The sequence below is a fragment of the Lipotes vexillifer genome, unplaced genomic scaffold (assembly GCF_000442215.2).
Source record: "Lipotes vexillifer unplaced genomic scaffold, Lipotes_vexillifer_v1.1 scaffold2116, whole genome shotgun sequence".
Lineage (NCBI taxonomy): Eukaryota > Metazoa > Chordata > Mammalia > Artiodactyla > Lipotidae > Lipotes > Lipotes vexillifer.
Window position 1 is genome coordinate 1,176,451 of NW_006791713.1, and position 14,933 is coordinate 1,191,383.

At 37.8% G+C, this 14,933-nt stretch overlaps 1 protein-coding gene across 1 annotated transcript in view; it reads left to right on the plus strand.

Annotated features, from left to right (window-relative positions):
* Positions 1–727: 727 nt before the first annotated feature.
* Positions 728–14,933, plus strand: part of ZMYM5 (zinc finger MYM-type containing 5) — a 30,151-nt gene continuing 15,945 nt past the window's right edge. The window contains exons 1-4 of the mRNA XM_007464519.1: positions 728–800; positions 1,648–1,738; positions 6,077–6,563; positions 6,802–6,895. Of these exons, the coding sequence (XP_007464581.1) occupies positions 728–800; positions 1,648–1,738; positions 6,077–6,563; positions 6,802–6,895 (745 nt within the window). The remainder of the gene's footprint in view (positions 801–1,647; positions 1,739–6,076; positions 6,564–6,801; positions 6,896–14,933) is intronic.

Genomic DNA, 14,933 nt, shown 5'->3' on the forward strand with positions numbered 1-14,933 from the left:
CTGAATGTACTGTTATCAGGTCGACGGAGGCGATACTTCTGTGTGAGTTTGTCGTCTCTTTGAGGAAGATTTATTTGTGTTTACGCACCCTGGCAGCTCTCTAGCCAGGGTCAAGTCAGGAGATAGTCTTTAAAAAAAAAAAGAGGAGATAATCTAGTTCTCACCCTAGCCGTGATTCTGAGACTGACCACGGAATTGGTAGTGACAGCCTCCATTATGAAGTTAATGTGTTGTTTCCTTGTTACTAAGAAGTAACCTATGTGCTGTTCACTTTGGTACAATAAAATGCCCAGTGCTCTGTCAGCTGTTCAGTTAATGGCTTTAACACCAATCCTTGACTGAATCAATAATTTTATTAAGAGTCTGAAAATGATTTTGTTTTTTTCTAAATCTGATTCTCCATGTATTATCTGGGATTCTGTATAGTCTTAGGTCCTGCCAATTTTGTCCTTTCGGATCAGTTTTCCACTGGTCATCAAAAAGAAACCTGTGATTAGTGCATCTCTCATAGTAGTGTTCCTGCCTTCCCTCTGCCCTTGTAAATCCTTGACAAACTTGACTTTGCACGTAGGCTGTTAGGCGTCACAGCACACTTCATTAGTTAGACAGCTTTTAGGAATGGATATTGTTTCAACTGGGTAATGTTCATAGGATATCTGAAGTGCTGATATTTCACATTACTTGATAGTTTTGTGAGATGAAGGGATGTGGGTGGGATGCTAGAGCTATGAGGGACCTTCATAGGGAAAGGGAGCTAGCGGGGACTAAAAGACTGGCAGGAGATCAAGTCACTGACTCAGGTATTACCACTTAGAAAAGCCACTTTTCTCAGCAGCGTGTTCCTAGCGTAGTTGAGCGCAGTGTGCAAAGGACTAGGTTTAGTGCCAGCCAAATTGGGGTTCACATCTCTGCTCTCTTATTACTTTGGCAAGTGCAAACTAAATAAGAGTCAATAAATGCATCTTTATAAATGCACATCTTATTCAATTAAATACATTTTTATTATGCACATTTTATAAGTGAGTAAATTGTGTCTGTCTTCCTGATTGCTATGAAGATTGTAAATCGCCTAGCCCATAAGTTATGTGGGACGCGCGCGCGCACACACACACACACACACACACACACACACACACACACACACACACACACACACACACACACATTGTTAATGGTGGCTGCAGTTCTTATCTTTGTTTTGTTTCCTGATATTTCTTCCGCTTTATCTTTCAACCCTTTTCCGAGTTTTCCATTTCTGCTAAGCTTTTCATTTCCAAAAGCTCTTTTTTATACTAGAAATATTAGTTTTATATGGTCTTTTGCTTGTCATGTATCCGTCTAGAGTACTAATAGTTTGTGGGTTTTCATTTTATGTTTTCTTTTTCCTGCCTTTTTTTCTTTCCTTTTTTTTTTTTTTCTCTTTTAACAACTATTTTTCTTATTAGAAGCTTGTTCCAGATAGTTCATAATTCTTGACAGGTCTACTCATGATTAAGAATTGGGAAATGGAGAAATTGATTGGAAGAGTGGATGGAACTTTCAGCTTGGAGCTTCACTGTAGGATGGTTCTTTTTTGGCCAGTTGATGGAGAATCTTTAAAGTCGTTATTTTTAGGTCTTTCCTTTTTTCGTGTTCCTAATTCCACAGAAAGGAGTGTTTCTGAGAAAGAAGTTTTCCAGGGAATAATAGTCTGCTGCTTGCGTGATAGAAGTCTGGATGCCAGCTCTCTGGAAATCAAGTGAGAGAGGGGGCATTTCATATGCATGCTATTGAAGCATTCACCAGTGCCTGGTGAACCTGAGACAAAGACCTTATGTTCTATCCTCTCCAAAGAATAAAAGTCTAGAACTTGGGCCAGGGTGGGGAAAGACCTGTCATCACCAAAATAGAGGGAGGGAAGGGATTTGGGATTTCACATCCTCCTGTTTTAGCCACCTGCTCCCTAGTCCCGTGATATCTGGAGCTATAGGCTTTGAGCCTCGTGAAGATTCTGAGCATAAGTCAGGATATTTCTCAGCCTTTTCCATCACTATTTTAGAGTTTGGCTATCTCAGGCAGAGTTGGTTAACTGCTTATCCACCTGTTCTTTGGCTTATCAAATTTTGTTCCTTTTGTTTCTTCTTTTTGTTTTTCTTTTCCTTGTCAGTAGGAACTTTATTGTTGTTATGGGGGTTTTAGAAGGGATTGAAGTTAATTGTGTGTGATCAGTGTACAATCTTAATCCCTACCAGGCTATTGATTTCTAGATAGTAGTTTTGTATTTAGACACTTAAGTAATTCTCTTGCTGTTTGTCATAACTGTTCATTTGATTTTTCTTTTTTCCTGTTTCATTACACTTGTGAGTAAAACCTCCAGAATCATCATACATTTTTATTTTGTTTCTGATTTTAAGTGGGAATGCTTGTAGTATATACTCACTATCATGAAGCTGGCTTTGGAATTGATGTTATTTTTATGTAAACATATAAATATTTTAATATTAAGAAAGATCTGTGACAATGTTAAGTCCAGAGGTGCTGTAGAACATGTCGTAAAACTCATTAGTGTTCAACAGGTTTCTGTAGCGTATGCATCCTTTATCTTTTATAGAGCCGCAAAAATATGGGTGTGCTTATAGGTGGCCAAAAAATGAACCTTTGAAGCAATAATTAAATAATTGAAAATACTTCCGTGGTGATTTTAACATTTGAAGACTCATGAGCAGGTTAGTTTACCGTTCTCATCACATACTAATCTTGTCATATTAATATCTCACCATTTCTATTTTAGCAGCTGTTTTAACTGATTCGTTTTAATATGTAAGTTTTACTTAATTGTACACAAACATAATTGAATATTGAATGGCTACTAAATTATTCAATTGGTTTTTTTTTTTTAATAGAAGGTGATCTCAGGAAAATTCATGATACTCAGTTATAACTTAAGAATTCAGCAGAAATTTTTGCAACTTTGAAAAACCATATTTAAGGGGCTTCCCTGGTGGCACAGTGGTTGAGAGTCTACCTGCCAATGCAGGGGACACGGGTTCGTGCCCTGGTCCGGGAAGATCCCACATGCCGCGGAGCGGCTGAGCCCGTGAGCCATGGCCACTGGGCCTGCGCGTCCGGAGCCTGTGCTCTGCAACGGGAGAGGCCACAACAGTGAGAGGCCCGCGTACCGCAAAAAAAAAAAAACATATTTAAAAAACTAACACTGAACTGCACACTTAAAAATAATTAAAATGGCATTTTATGTTATATATATTTTACCATAATTTTTGAAAAAAAAGATAATTGTAGCAACCTTTAGGAAATAAAAACTGCTATGAGATGTTACTAAAAGTAAACACAATAGGGCAAACTACCCTTATTTGTGTCTTTGTTTTACTGTTAACTCTTGTTTTTACCCCTAATTAAATACCTTCTTAACTTTGCAGGGTTGTTACCCACAACCTAGAGATAGTTTGCGTTTAAGTCTTGCTCGGGTTTCAGCCTAACTTTCTGTTCTTAGGACAACCTTTTTTTTTTTTTTTTGGCTGCACTGCGAGGCTTGTGGGATCTCAGTTTCCCGACCAGGGATTGAACCGTGGGCCACAGCAATGAAAGCCTGGAATCCTAACCACTAGGCCACCAGGGAACGCCCATTAGATTCTGCACTTCTCTGTGTGGATTTTCCTTTGATTTTATATTAATTTTCATTGCATCAAAATGAAGATCAATTAAACATTAAATAGTTGTAGATGAATAAGATACCACAGGAAGAGTAGGTAAATATTTAAGATTAACTAGACATTTGTTGAAATCCTAAGGAGTAGGCAAAGTATTTGCCTGAATACCCTCTCAGTGGAGAGGGATTTAACATTTTTTGCACTCTGTAATATGTCCAGGCAGAGAACTAGGGACTTGCAAGTTCACTTATCACAGTTAAAACCTCAGAGTCCTTTTTATCCCCATTTGCAGTTTATAGTTGAGAAAAGTAAAACTCAATGAAGTGAGGTAATTGGCTCAGTGTCTTAGCTAAACTATAACTTTTTCTCTTTTTAGACAATGTTATAGACATGGTTAAAACTTTTTTGTAGTCTTATGTTTATGGAATTAAGAAAGTGTTTGATGGTTAAATTATATACACAATGACTTTTAATAGTGGTTAGGGTTAGGTTTTAGTTTTTTTTACAATCTGGAATTTGAAAATAGGTGAATACTTAATCTTTTATCAGCAGTAGATGACTACAATGAGCTGAGCATAAAGAATGCTCTGTTATTTTCTTTGGGAAGATTAAAATAGGGCCTAACCGCCACCAGAGGGTACTGTGGAGTCAGCTATAGCTCTTTTCCAGAAATTGTTCTTTTCTGTTCTAGGTTTATTCAGATACAGAAAGGACTGAGAGAATTCATATATAACAGCTCTTACATTTCATAATTCAGTTTAGGCTGAATTATTGCCTCTTTTCTCTGAAAATCAACCACATAATAAGCTTACTGGATGAGTGTTCACCATGATCCTAATTTTTGTATTTCCTTTATAGCCCTTTTAAACTGGTTCCTTAGGTTTGTTATTTCTTTATCTTTGAACTAGAGTTATTTGAATGTTTATTTTGTTTTAATGAATTCACTCATCTTAATAAAACAAGTAACTTTTTAAAAAATTGTATACAGTAATTGCACATAGTGTAGTGGCTATGAAATAGATTATAGAGTCAGATTTCTTGGATTTGAGTCCTGACTCTACCCTTTCCAGCAGTGGAGACTTGGGCGGGCCAGGCGGATTACTTATCTTCTGAGTCTTAGTTTCCTGATGGGTAAAATGGGGAAAAGAATAGTTCCTGCCTCACCTTTATAAGCATTTACTGAATTGCTCTATTTAACGGCATAGCTAGCACCTATTAAGAATAAACATTACCGAATGTATGACTGTAAGTACTATCACTTAAAATTAGTTGGGAAAATTTTAGAATAGAATGTTACTTAGTATATTTCAATATGAGATGTTTAAAATTGAATGATGACTGCTGTATGAGTGACTTTTCTTTATTATTCAACATCCATACAGATCCTACCTCCTTCACTGTCTTGAGCTTCTAAGAAATTGAAGCCAGGATGTATAAACTTACCTCAGCTTTCCATCTATTATTTCTACATATTTATATACGTTCTAATTACAACTGGACAAAACCTCGAACAGCGTGGGTTTGGACTGCAGGGATCCACTTATACATAGATTTTTTTCAGTAAATGCTATAGTACTGCACGATCCAGGGTTGGTTGAATCTGCAGATATGGAACCTTGGATTCGGAGGGCTAACTGTGGGACTTGAGCATCCATGGATATCCTGGGACCAGTCCCCCCGTGGACACCAAGGGGCAGCCATACACTTACCTTTTCCCCTCTCACTTTTGAGATAAAGGTGACTTTTGTTCATGATCAGTTTCACTACCAGCTGTGCACGCATCCTCCTCTTCCTCTTCTCTCATCTGCTTTCAGAGCTGTGCTTCATTGGTTGGTCACTTCTGCAGATTCTTCCAACTATGTCTCTGCTGGATCCTTTCATTTGTCATTCTCTAGTGCATAGTAGGTACACAGAGGTGTTTGCTGAATAAAACAAAGTGGCTAAGAATTTGGAGCCTAGAGTTAGAGCCCTGAGTTTGAGTCCTATTTGGCCTTACCCAGTGTCGTTTCCTAATCTGTAAAATGAATTAAATTATGTCTACATCATGGGTTTTTCAGAATTTTGTATAAAAAACCTATAGCATAGTGTCTGGTGGATTCCTCAACAAGGACAAAAAAAAAGAAGATCCAGAAAGGTTTAATGTTGGAAGCAGAGAATTTGAAAAACAATGACAGAAGACCCTAGGGAAATAGAGTTTGGACAATATCGTAGTCATTTTAGTAGATAAAAGTATATTTAGTATAGTGATTGTATTTGGACCCTGAGTTATTGGTAATTGATGGAATTATTTTGAACAATTTTCTGTTTCAAGGAAGGACTTAGATAAAATCACATCAAATAATTTAAAATTTCACTTGTGCTATTTAATTGCAATAAAATGCAATGATCATAGTACACTAGAACTTTTTTTTCTCTTCTCTCTGTTATAGGTTCTTTGGCATAGATAAATGTTCAGCGGGAGGATTAGACTTGACTGAACAGACTCCTGTTTTATTAGGGAGTAAAGCCATGGCAGCTAGTTTCATGGACGTGGCATTTGGTGACCCAGCTAGTCCTTTAGTTAATAGATCTAGAAACTCGTCAGCGGAGGATGATGATGATGTTGTATTTATTGACTCTATACAACCTCCTTCAGATTCTGCTCCAATAATAGCTGATCAAAGAAATTTTATATTTGCTGCATCAAGAAATGAAAAGCTACAAGGAAATTATTCCATAATTCTTCCTTCCTCAAGAGGTTTGGCTTCTCAGAAGGGAAGTATAAGTGAGACAATTGTCATTGATGATGAAGAGGACATGGAAACAAATGGAAAGGAAAAGACAATTTCTTCTAGTTTTATTGAATGGGCACTTCCTGGAAGTAAAAACAGAACCAAAGATTTGGATTTCTCCACTTCCAGTCTTTCAAGAAGTAAGGTAAATGCTGGAATGGGTAATGGTGTTATCACTACAGAATCGACTCTGAAATTCATATTACTAATGTTACAACCTTAGAAACAGGTATTAAGCTCTGAATGATGGGCGAGATATGAACTTAATGATTACAAATATAACATCACTATAGAATACCAGCTTGGGAGATGTCGCTAACGGACTGCAGTCGAGTAACTTTGGTGTTAATATGCAAACATACACCCCGTCTTTAACTTCACAGACCAAGACTGCAGTAGGACCTTTTAATCCTGGTAGAATGAATGTGGCAGGAGACGTATTTCAGAACGGAGGATTTACAGCTCATCACAATCCTGGTAAGCAGTAAGTGATACTAAATATTTTCTTTCCACGCTAAGTAAATAAACTTTTGGCTGTTACTTTTAGTACCTATATCTATTTTATTCTATATGTGAAATATTTTTTGTTAACTTTCATATTAAAATAGAATTTTTTGCTAAAAAAAACTGTGCAGTCTACTCTATTTTAACCAATGTGATTTATATGTGAAGTGTTTTAATTGAAAACTCCCATAACGACTACCTCCATCTTTGTTTACTAGCATCTTTATTTTAATGTAAAAGTCATAGAATAAAAAGACGGATAGTGGGGCTTCCCTGGTGGCACAGTGGTTGAGAGTCCGCCTGCCGATGCAGGGGACACGGGTTCATGACCCGGTCTGGGAAGATCCCACGTGCCGCGGAGTGGCTGGGCCCGTGAGCCATGGCCGCTGAGCCTGCGCGTCCGGAGCCTGGAGAGGCCACAGCAGTGAGAGGCCCGCGGTCCGCCCAAAAAAAAAAAAAAAAAAAAAAAAAAGATGGATAGTGAAGAACTAAAGGAAAGTAATATTACATAACAATTAAATTTTATTCAGTTTGTAATTACATAACCTGACCTTTCAATTTTTGCTTTTCAAGTGTTTACTTTTAGACTGCTTGTCTCTGATTTTTGGTATTAAATCAGCATTTTATTAGTTGCTTCATTTTAAATTTAGAAAACTTTCTTACCTTTAAATCAGAGACTTGTTTTTTTCTCCTATTTTTTGGCCGCACCACGTGGCATACAGGATCTTAGTTCCCTGACCAGGGATTGAACCCCTGCAGTGGAAGCACTGAGTCTTAACCAGTGGACCGCCAGGATAGTCCCAAATCAGATACCTGTATTTTAAAGACTCTTATGAGGCCAGCTGTGTTCTGGTAAAATATAATGAAAATTATTTAAAATTTAGCAAATCTTTTTAGTGGATTTTTCATGACTTGGTGTGCTGTTTGTTTTTTCAGGTTTTTGTTTGTTTGTTTTTTGTTTTTGTTTGTGTTTGTTTGTTTTGGGTCATTTTAGTGCTTTTAGCTATTGACCAACTTAGAATTTTAGGAAAGGACTGGAAAGTAATTAGAACTAAGAACCGAATCACTTGTTGTTTTCATGGAATGCTAGTATTTTTTTTCTTAAAAAATTTTTTTAAATTAATCTTTTTCTCTGGTTATGAGAATATTACAGAACATTTGAAGGAAATCATAGTTAGAAATAAGAAAATAGTATCTGTCACCTACCTCACTAAGTAGAAGTGATTGACAACTTAAAATTTTGGTTTGTTTGCTTTCAGTCTTTTGCCTCTGGTTGTAAAAATAGAATTTAGAGCATATTGTATTTAGTTTTGTGTTCTCTTGATTTATTTAATCTAAATTTTATTTTATTTATTTATTTGTGGTACGCGGGCCTCTCACTGTCGTGGCCTCTCCCGTTGCGGAGCACAGGCTCCAGACACGCAGGCTTAGCGGCCATGGCTCACGGGCCCAGCCGCTCTGTGGCATGTGGGATCTTCTTGGACCGGGGCACGAACCTGTGTCCCCTGCATCAGCAGGCGGACTCTCAACCACTGCGCCACCAAGGAAGCCCCTGTTATGTCATTTTAAAAGTAGAGGTTTCAGTGGCTATAAAATATTCCTTTGTCTGAGATATTTATTCCTCTACTTTTTAAGCATTTATATGGCTTTTCATTTTTTACTATTGAAACTCTACACACTAAATGTTTTTGTTTATATTGTTTAGTATTTCTATAGGACAGTTGTTCTCAAACTTTTTGGTCTCAGTTTCACTCTTGGAAGTGATTGAGGATCCCAAAGTTTTTTGTTTTGTTTTTAATCTGTTATCATATTAGAAATTAAATTTAAAAGGTATTCATTTAACAAAATTATTATGTGATGTATTTTTAATGAAAGATAACTACTTTCACTAAAGAAATTTCGTGAAAAGTGATGTATTACAGTTACACAAATCTTTTTTAAAAATTTTTTTATAAAGCATTTTATTTTTAAAATTTTATTTATTTATTTATTTTTGGCTGTGTTGGGTCTTCGTTTCCGTGCGAGGGCTTTCTCTAGTTGCATTGAGCGGGGGCCACTCTTCGTCGCGGTGCGCGGGCCTCTCACTATCGTGGCCTCTCTTGTTGCGGAGCACAGGCTCCAGATGCGCAGGCTCAGTAGTTGTGGCTCACTGGCCTAGTTGCTCCGCGGCATGTGAGGTCTTCCCAGACCAGGGCTCGAATCTATGTCCCCTGCATTAGCAGGCAGATTCTCAACCACTGCGCCACCAGGGAAGCCCCACGATTTTTTTTAAGTCTGGCTTAATAGAAAACAGCAAGGTATATCTAGCTCCTCAAATCTGTTTCTACATTGAATGTGTTGCAATATCTTCTTTTATTTGAGGTATAAGAAGAAAATCTGGCCTCACATACATATGTGGCTGTAGAATGGAGCAATATTTTAGTAGCCTTTTTAGTTAATTATGGATAGTTTTTTCCTTTTCCTTTTGACACAGCACCAAAACTTGATAAGTGGTAGTTTCTTAAAAGTTCTTACAGTGTGGAATCTGAAACTATGTAATGAACTTTTCATGCTTTATTACATTAAAATTCATTTATCTTGGAATGAATTTTACCTTTGTATGATTTGGTAACATTGTGCTTTGATTATTTGGAAAGTGTTGATTTACTGAGTTACCTAGGTCTTCTAAATGTTGACACCTTAGAAAGCTGTCACGCTAGCAGTGGTGGATGCAGGTTTTCAAAGATTCTGATTTTCGCTCAAAAGCTCAAATTTTCTCATTGGCAACGAATACTGTTATTTTTTTGAAGTGAAAGGCTTATTTTAAGAAAATGTCAATAACCAGTTTGTTTTGTCATTCCTTTAGGCTAGTTCAGCTTGCAGTGCAACAATTTTACAAGTGCTTTTCCACTCTTCTTATTGTTCTGTGGTATGAAACAAGTGGCTTCTGGATGCTTCCCTGTTCATCATACAGAGTATTAAGATGTAGTCAGAGGCTGAAATTTAGTAAAATTAATACTAAGTTTTACCTTTTCACTAAGGACTTCTGTTGCATAATAAATAATTTCACTGGCCTTTGTCCCTGGTTCTTAGGAGAGAGAATAAATCCTTGACATTTACCAGATTCCTAATAACTAATGATTAAGGCTGAGGGTCACCAGAAAGACCACAATCGTGTGATTTGAGCGTTGTGCCTTTAAGCCAGCCCAGCCTCCGTGGAGGGGAGAGAGGCTGGAGATTGAGTCCAGTCACACGCAGCGAATAATCCCACCAGTCACACCCACACGATGAAACCCAGTAAAAACTCATCTGTGCCAGGTGGGTGACGCTACCCGCTTCCTCAGAGAGAGGGCACAGAAGCTCTGGCATTGTGACCCTTCCTCACCCTGTATGTCTCTTCATTTGGCTGGTCCTGATTTGCATCCTTTAAATAAAACTGATCATAAGTATAGCGCTTTCTTGAGTTCTCTGAATCATTCTAGGAAATTTTCAAATCTAAAGGGGCCTTAGGAGCCTCCCAGATTTACAGCCAGTTGGCCAGAAGTCCAGGTGGCATGTAAAGTGAGGGCAGTCTTGTGGACTCTGCCTTCAGAATGGGGGCTGGTGCTGACTCCAGGTAGTTAGCATCAGAATTGTGTTGACCAGTTGTTGTTGGAAGAACAGTAGGAAGTACAGGTGCTACTTTTTCTTTCTTTTGTGCAAGTGCCTGATAGTGAAGAAAATTTTACTAGTACAGTTTGGTTCCACTGCCAGCAGTTTTACGTAACATCATTGCTTCTGCACCATTAGTGCAGATGCCAACACGATGAAAAAGGCAAATAATCTTAGTTTTATTATGGAAATAGTTTGGCCTGGCAGATCCCCTTTTATTTCTTATGTAATGTTGAATAGAAGTGATCAGAGTATAAAGTCTTGTCTTGTTCTTTTTTTTGTTGGCCATGCCTCGCGGCCTGCAAGATCTTAGTTCCCTAACCAGGGATTGAACCCCAGGCACTCAGCAGTGAAAGCGCCTTCTGTTGTCTTGTTCTTGACCTGGGGTGGAGGGGAAGCATTTGACATTTCATCATTTAGCGTATTCGCTTATGTCAAATATAGTAAGCTTTTTATGTTCATAATTTATTTAATAGCTTGTGTCTAGTCTTTGCAGTTATAAACAGGTTTCTCATGAATATCTCTAAGTTTGTCACACATATTTTCTAGTGAAAAGTTTCTGTAGGTGAAATTACCAAGTCAAATGTCAACATATTTTTAAAGCTTTTCATGGTTAATACAGAATGGTCCTCACCAAAATATTATGGGTTTTTTTTGTTGTTGTTATAATATTGTAAGCTCTCCTCAGGGGTAGGAGTATTATTAATGTTTGCTAAACTGATCATTTAGAGGTGATATCCTCTTAATGATCACTGAACTTTTAAAAATACTTTTGCAGACTTTTTATGAATTTGTTCATTTATGTTTGTCATCTACTTATTACTATGTACATCTTTTGTTTATTAATTGAGTGAAACCTGAAAAATAATATAAAAAACTTGTGATTTCTATATTGAGTGATGTGTTAAGCTTAAAAGCGGTTGAAGATGATGTTGAAGACTTGAAATAATGTCCATTGAAAATCATTCTTTTGGATCTCTTTCTTTCACTCTTCTTTTCAAAATTTTTTGTTGCAGTGTAATTGATTTGTTTCTTTCACTCTTATTTTTTGTTTTGTAATTATTTCCTAAATTTTACATGTATATTTTTGCAAGCATGAATTACATCTTATGTACATATAAGCTCTTAAGTTAAAACCAGAAGGCTTGCCATGTATTTCTTTTATGTTTCAGCCTTGACCGTTTTTCACCTTCCAGAGTAAATTGAAGTTGTGTATTGAATGATGAAGTGGATCAGTAACATGCTTTTCAATTTAAAAGCACAGCACACAGACTGATACTTAACTGTAAAAAAGCATACTGTAGTTAGATGCTATACTGTTGCTCCACTCAAATTGTGGACATAATTGAGACTAGCAAAAGTTGTTTGAAAGTAGTTTTGACTACTCTTGGATGTATTTTTATTCTTGTCATCCTTTTATCTCATTAATTCAAAACTGTGTTTTATATTACAGTGATAATTTTCTCATGCCATGAGGTATCAATGATTTTAAAAAGTAACAGACAAAAAGCTTTAAAGGACTCTCCTGACATTCATTCATATATATGAAGATGTTCTTAACTACATTTAAACTATTTTGTTTGTGCTGTGGCAATGAATTTCTGTTATCTCTGAAGTATGGATGAATTTACAGTGTTCCTGGGTTCTCTAAAGTTCTATTTCGGGGGGAAAAAGTTACAGAACTGTATCCTTTATTTATTTATTTTATTATTTTTTAAAAAATAAATTTATTTATTTATTTATGGCTGAGTTGGGTCTTCGTTGCTGTGCGCAGGCTTCTCATTGCGGTGGCTTCTCTTGTTGTAGAGCATGGGCTCTAGGCACATGGGATTCAGTAGTTGCGGCTCGCAGGCTCTAGAGCTCAGGCTCAGTAGTTGTGGCGCATGGGCTTAGTTGCTCCACGCCATGTGAGATCTTCCCGGACCAGGGCTCGAACCCACATCCCCTGCATTGGCAGGCGGATTCTTAACCACTGCGCCACCAGGGAAGCCTTGTCCTTTAAATAATACCATTTGGTCCAGAATTCTAAAAAGAGGGTCTACAGAGTTGTCAGGTAAAGAGTGATGGTGAAAATGTGTCTGAAGCTTTCTGAAAGGTGGAGTCACTTGTCAAAAAGGAGTGTCTTCTTTTATTTATTTATTTTTGGCTGCGTTGGGTCTTCATTGCTGCCCAACGGGCTTTCTCTAGTTGCAGTGAGTGGGGGCTGCTCTTCGTTGCGGTGTACGGGCTTCTCATTGCGGTGGCCTCTCTTGTTGCGGAGCACAGGCACAGGCTTCAGTAGTTGTGGCGCGTGGGCTCAGTAGTTGTGGCTCATGGGCTCTGTAGCGCAGGCTAAGCAGTTGTGGCACACGGGCCTAGTTGCTCCACAGCATGCGGGATCCTCCCAGACTGGGGCTGGAACGCGTGTCCCCTGCATTGGCAGGTGGATTCTTAACCACTGCGCCACCAGGGACGCCCCAGGACTGTCTTCTTCTTGTTGCTCTTTTTTTCACTCTTGGTTTAAGTTGGATGTAGCATAGTGAAAGCTGTCTAATTTTAGTATTAACCCTAAATTTTGTTTTTGCTTGCTGTCAGCTTTTGTAACATTAACCAATTTTACCAGAAGACTTACAGAATAATATGGTGACCATTGTATTACTATTGTAATTGTTGTTATTATTTAGAGTCAGAGCTCCCCCAGAGTGTCTTACTTTAGTTGCTGTGTGCTTCCCACTTCTATAGAATGAAGGTTTTCCAGCACAGAAAAAAGAAAAAAAATAAGAGCAAGATGAGGATTTCTGGAGTTGAGTTATATTTGAATCTAGGGCTTAAGGGTTCAAATTTTATCCTACAAAATTATGGCTGTGCATAAAGTACAAATAAAACTGTGTAATACCTTATGAAGTCAAAGATCATGTCCATTGGAATGGACCTTTGAGTCATTTAATCTTTTCATTAACCTTTAGGGTAGACTATTTCAGTGAAAGTTCTTCAGCCATCATGTATCTTTATATAAACGGCAAAATTTCATCAAAGAAAATACTCAGACTTAGAAATTGTTCTTGCATCTGTGTTGTATTTTTGTTGGATTATAAACATTTCTGGCTATGATACTGATTCTAGGAAGTTCTTCCTCTGATAATAATAGACTTTAGACTAATAATCGATAGGTAACTCCTGTCCCTCCTGCAGAGAATAATGGGGGACAGGGAGACAAAACATATAAAATATCGAAAGCATCACAGAGCTACAAATACACTAAAAAAAAGTTTCTCATATCTGAGAAGGAGCCTCAGAGGAGTCATCTCTTACTTGGGGTTGCTTTTCTCTAACAGGTATGTGTTCAGTTCCAGAAAAGGCTGCTAAGAATCTAAGGGGAACTTTGAACAGACTCACAGGGGCCCACAAAGACGGACACTGATTTAAAAAATATATATATCGACCTTTGGGTTGGGGATGCTAACATAATCCAGAGTCTCAACTTTTTTTTTTTTTTTTTTCAGTTTTTCATGTAAAACTATTAGGGATATGAGGAGGCAGCCCATATAATGAAATAAGAGAAAAAGCAGACAAGAGAAGTGAACCCACAAGTGGTGCAGGTACTAGGAGTATCAGACAGTCTACATTTTAACTGTAGGTTTGGCACAGCTGAAGAGAGTGTGAATGAACTGGAATATGTATCAGAGTATTATCTAGACTGAGTCAGAACCAAAAGGGGGGACATACAGAAAAGAATGTAAGAGACTTAGGACATTTGATGAAAAGGACATGTAATTAATGTCCCAGAAAGAGGAAAAAAGAAATGAGGCAGAAGAGGTGTAACTGAGGATTTTCTAAAATGGAGAAAAACATCAACCCTTGATTCGAGAACCTTTACAAATTCTGAGCAGGATAAATACTCAAGAGACCATTAAGAGACATGTAGAGAAATCATAGTCAAAAATTGGAAGCAATCACCTGCCTGTAGATGGTAGCCTCCTTCTCCCTTGAATAGCAAAGACTGCTCCCATGTCCTGCCTCCCGTCTGTCGTACACAGTGGGGTGTTGCTCCAGGAACTTTTGCTGTGGGCAATAAACCCAATAGCCCCTACCCAATAAACCTTTGATGTCCCCCCACCAAAAAAAAATAGGAAGCAATCGAAATGTCCATCAGCAGTAGAGTGATAAATAGTATCAGCCACACAATGGCATACTCAACAGTGGAACCAGATGAACAACTACCTTCAGTGTGAATGAAACAGATGAGATGTTGAGACGAGGGTACATACTGTGTGATTTCATATGCGAAGTTCACAATAAGGCAAAACTTATCTTTGAAGTGTGGATACGGATGGCTTGTGGGAAAGGAGGGGAGTGACTGAGTGGAAAAGACATGAGGATCCTGGAAGTTTTCTGTGTGTTT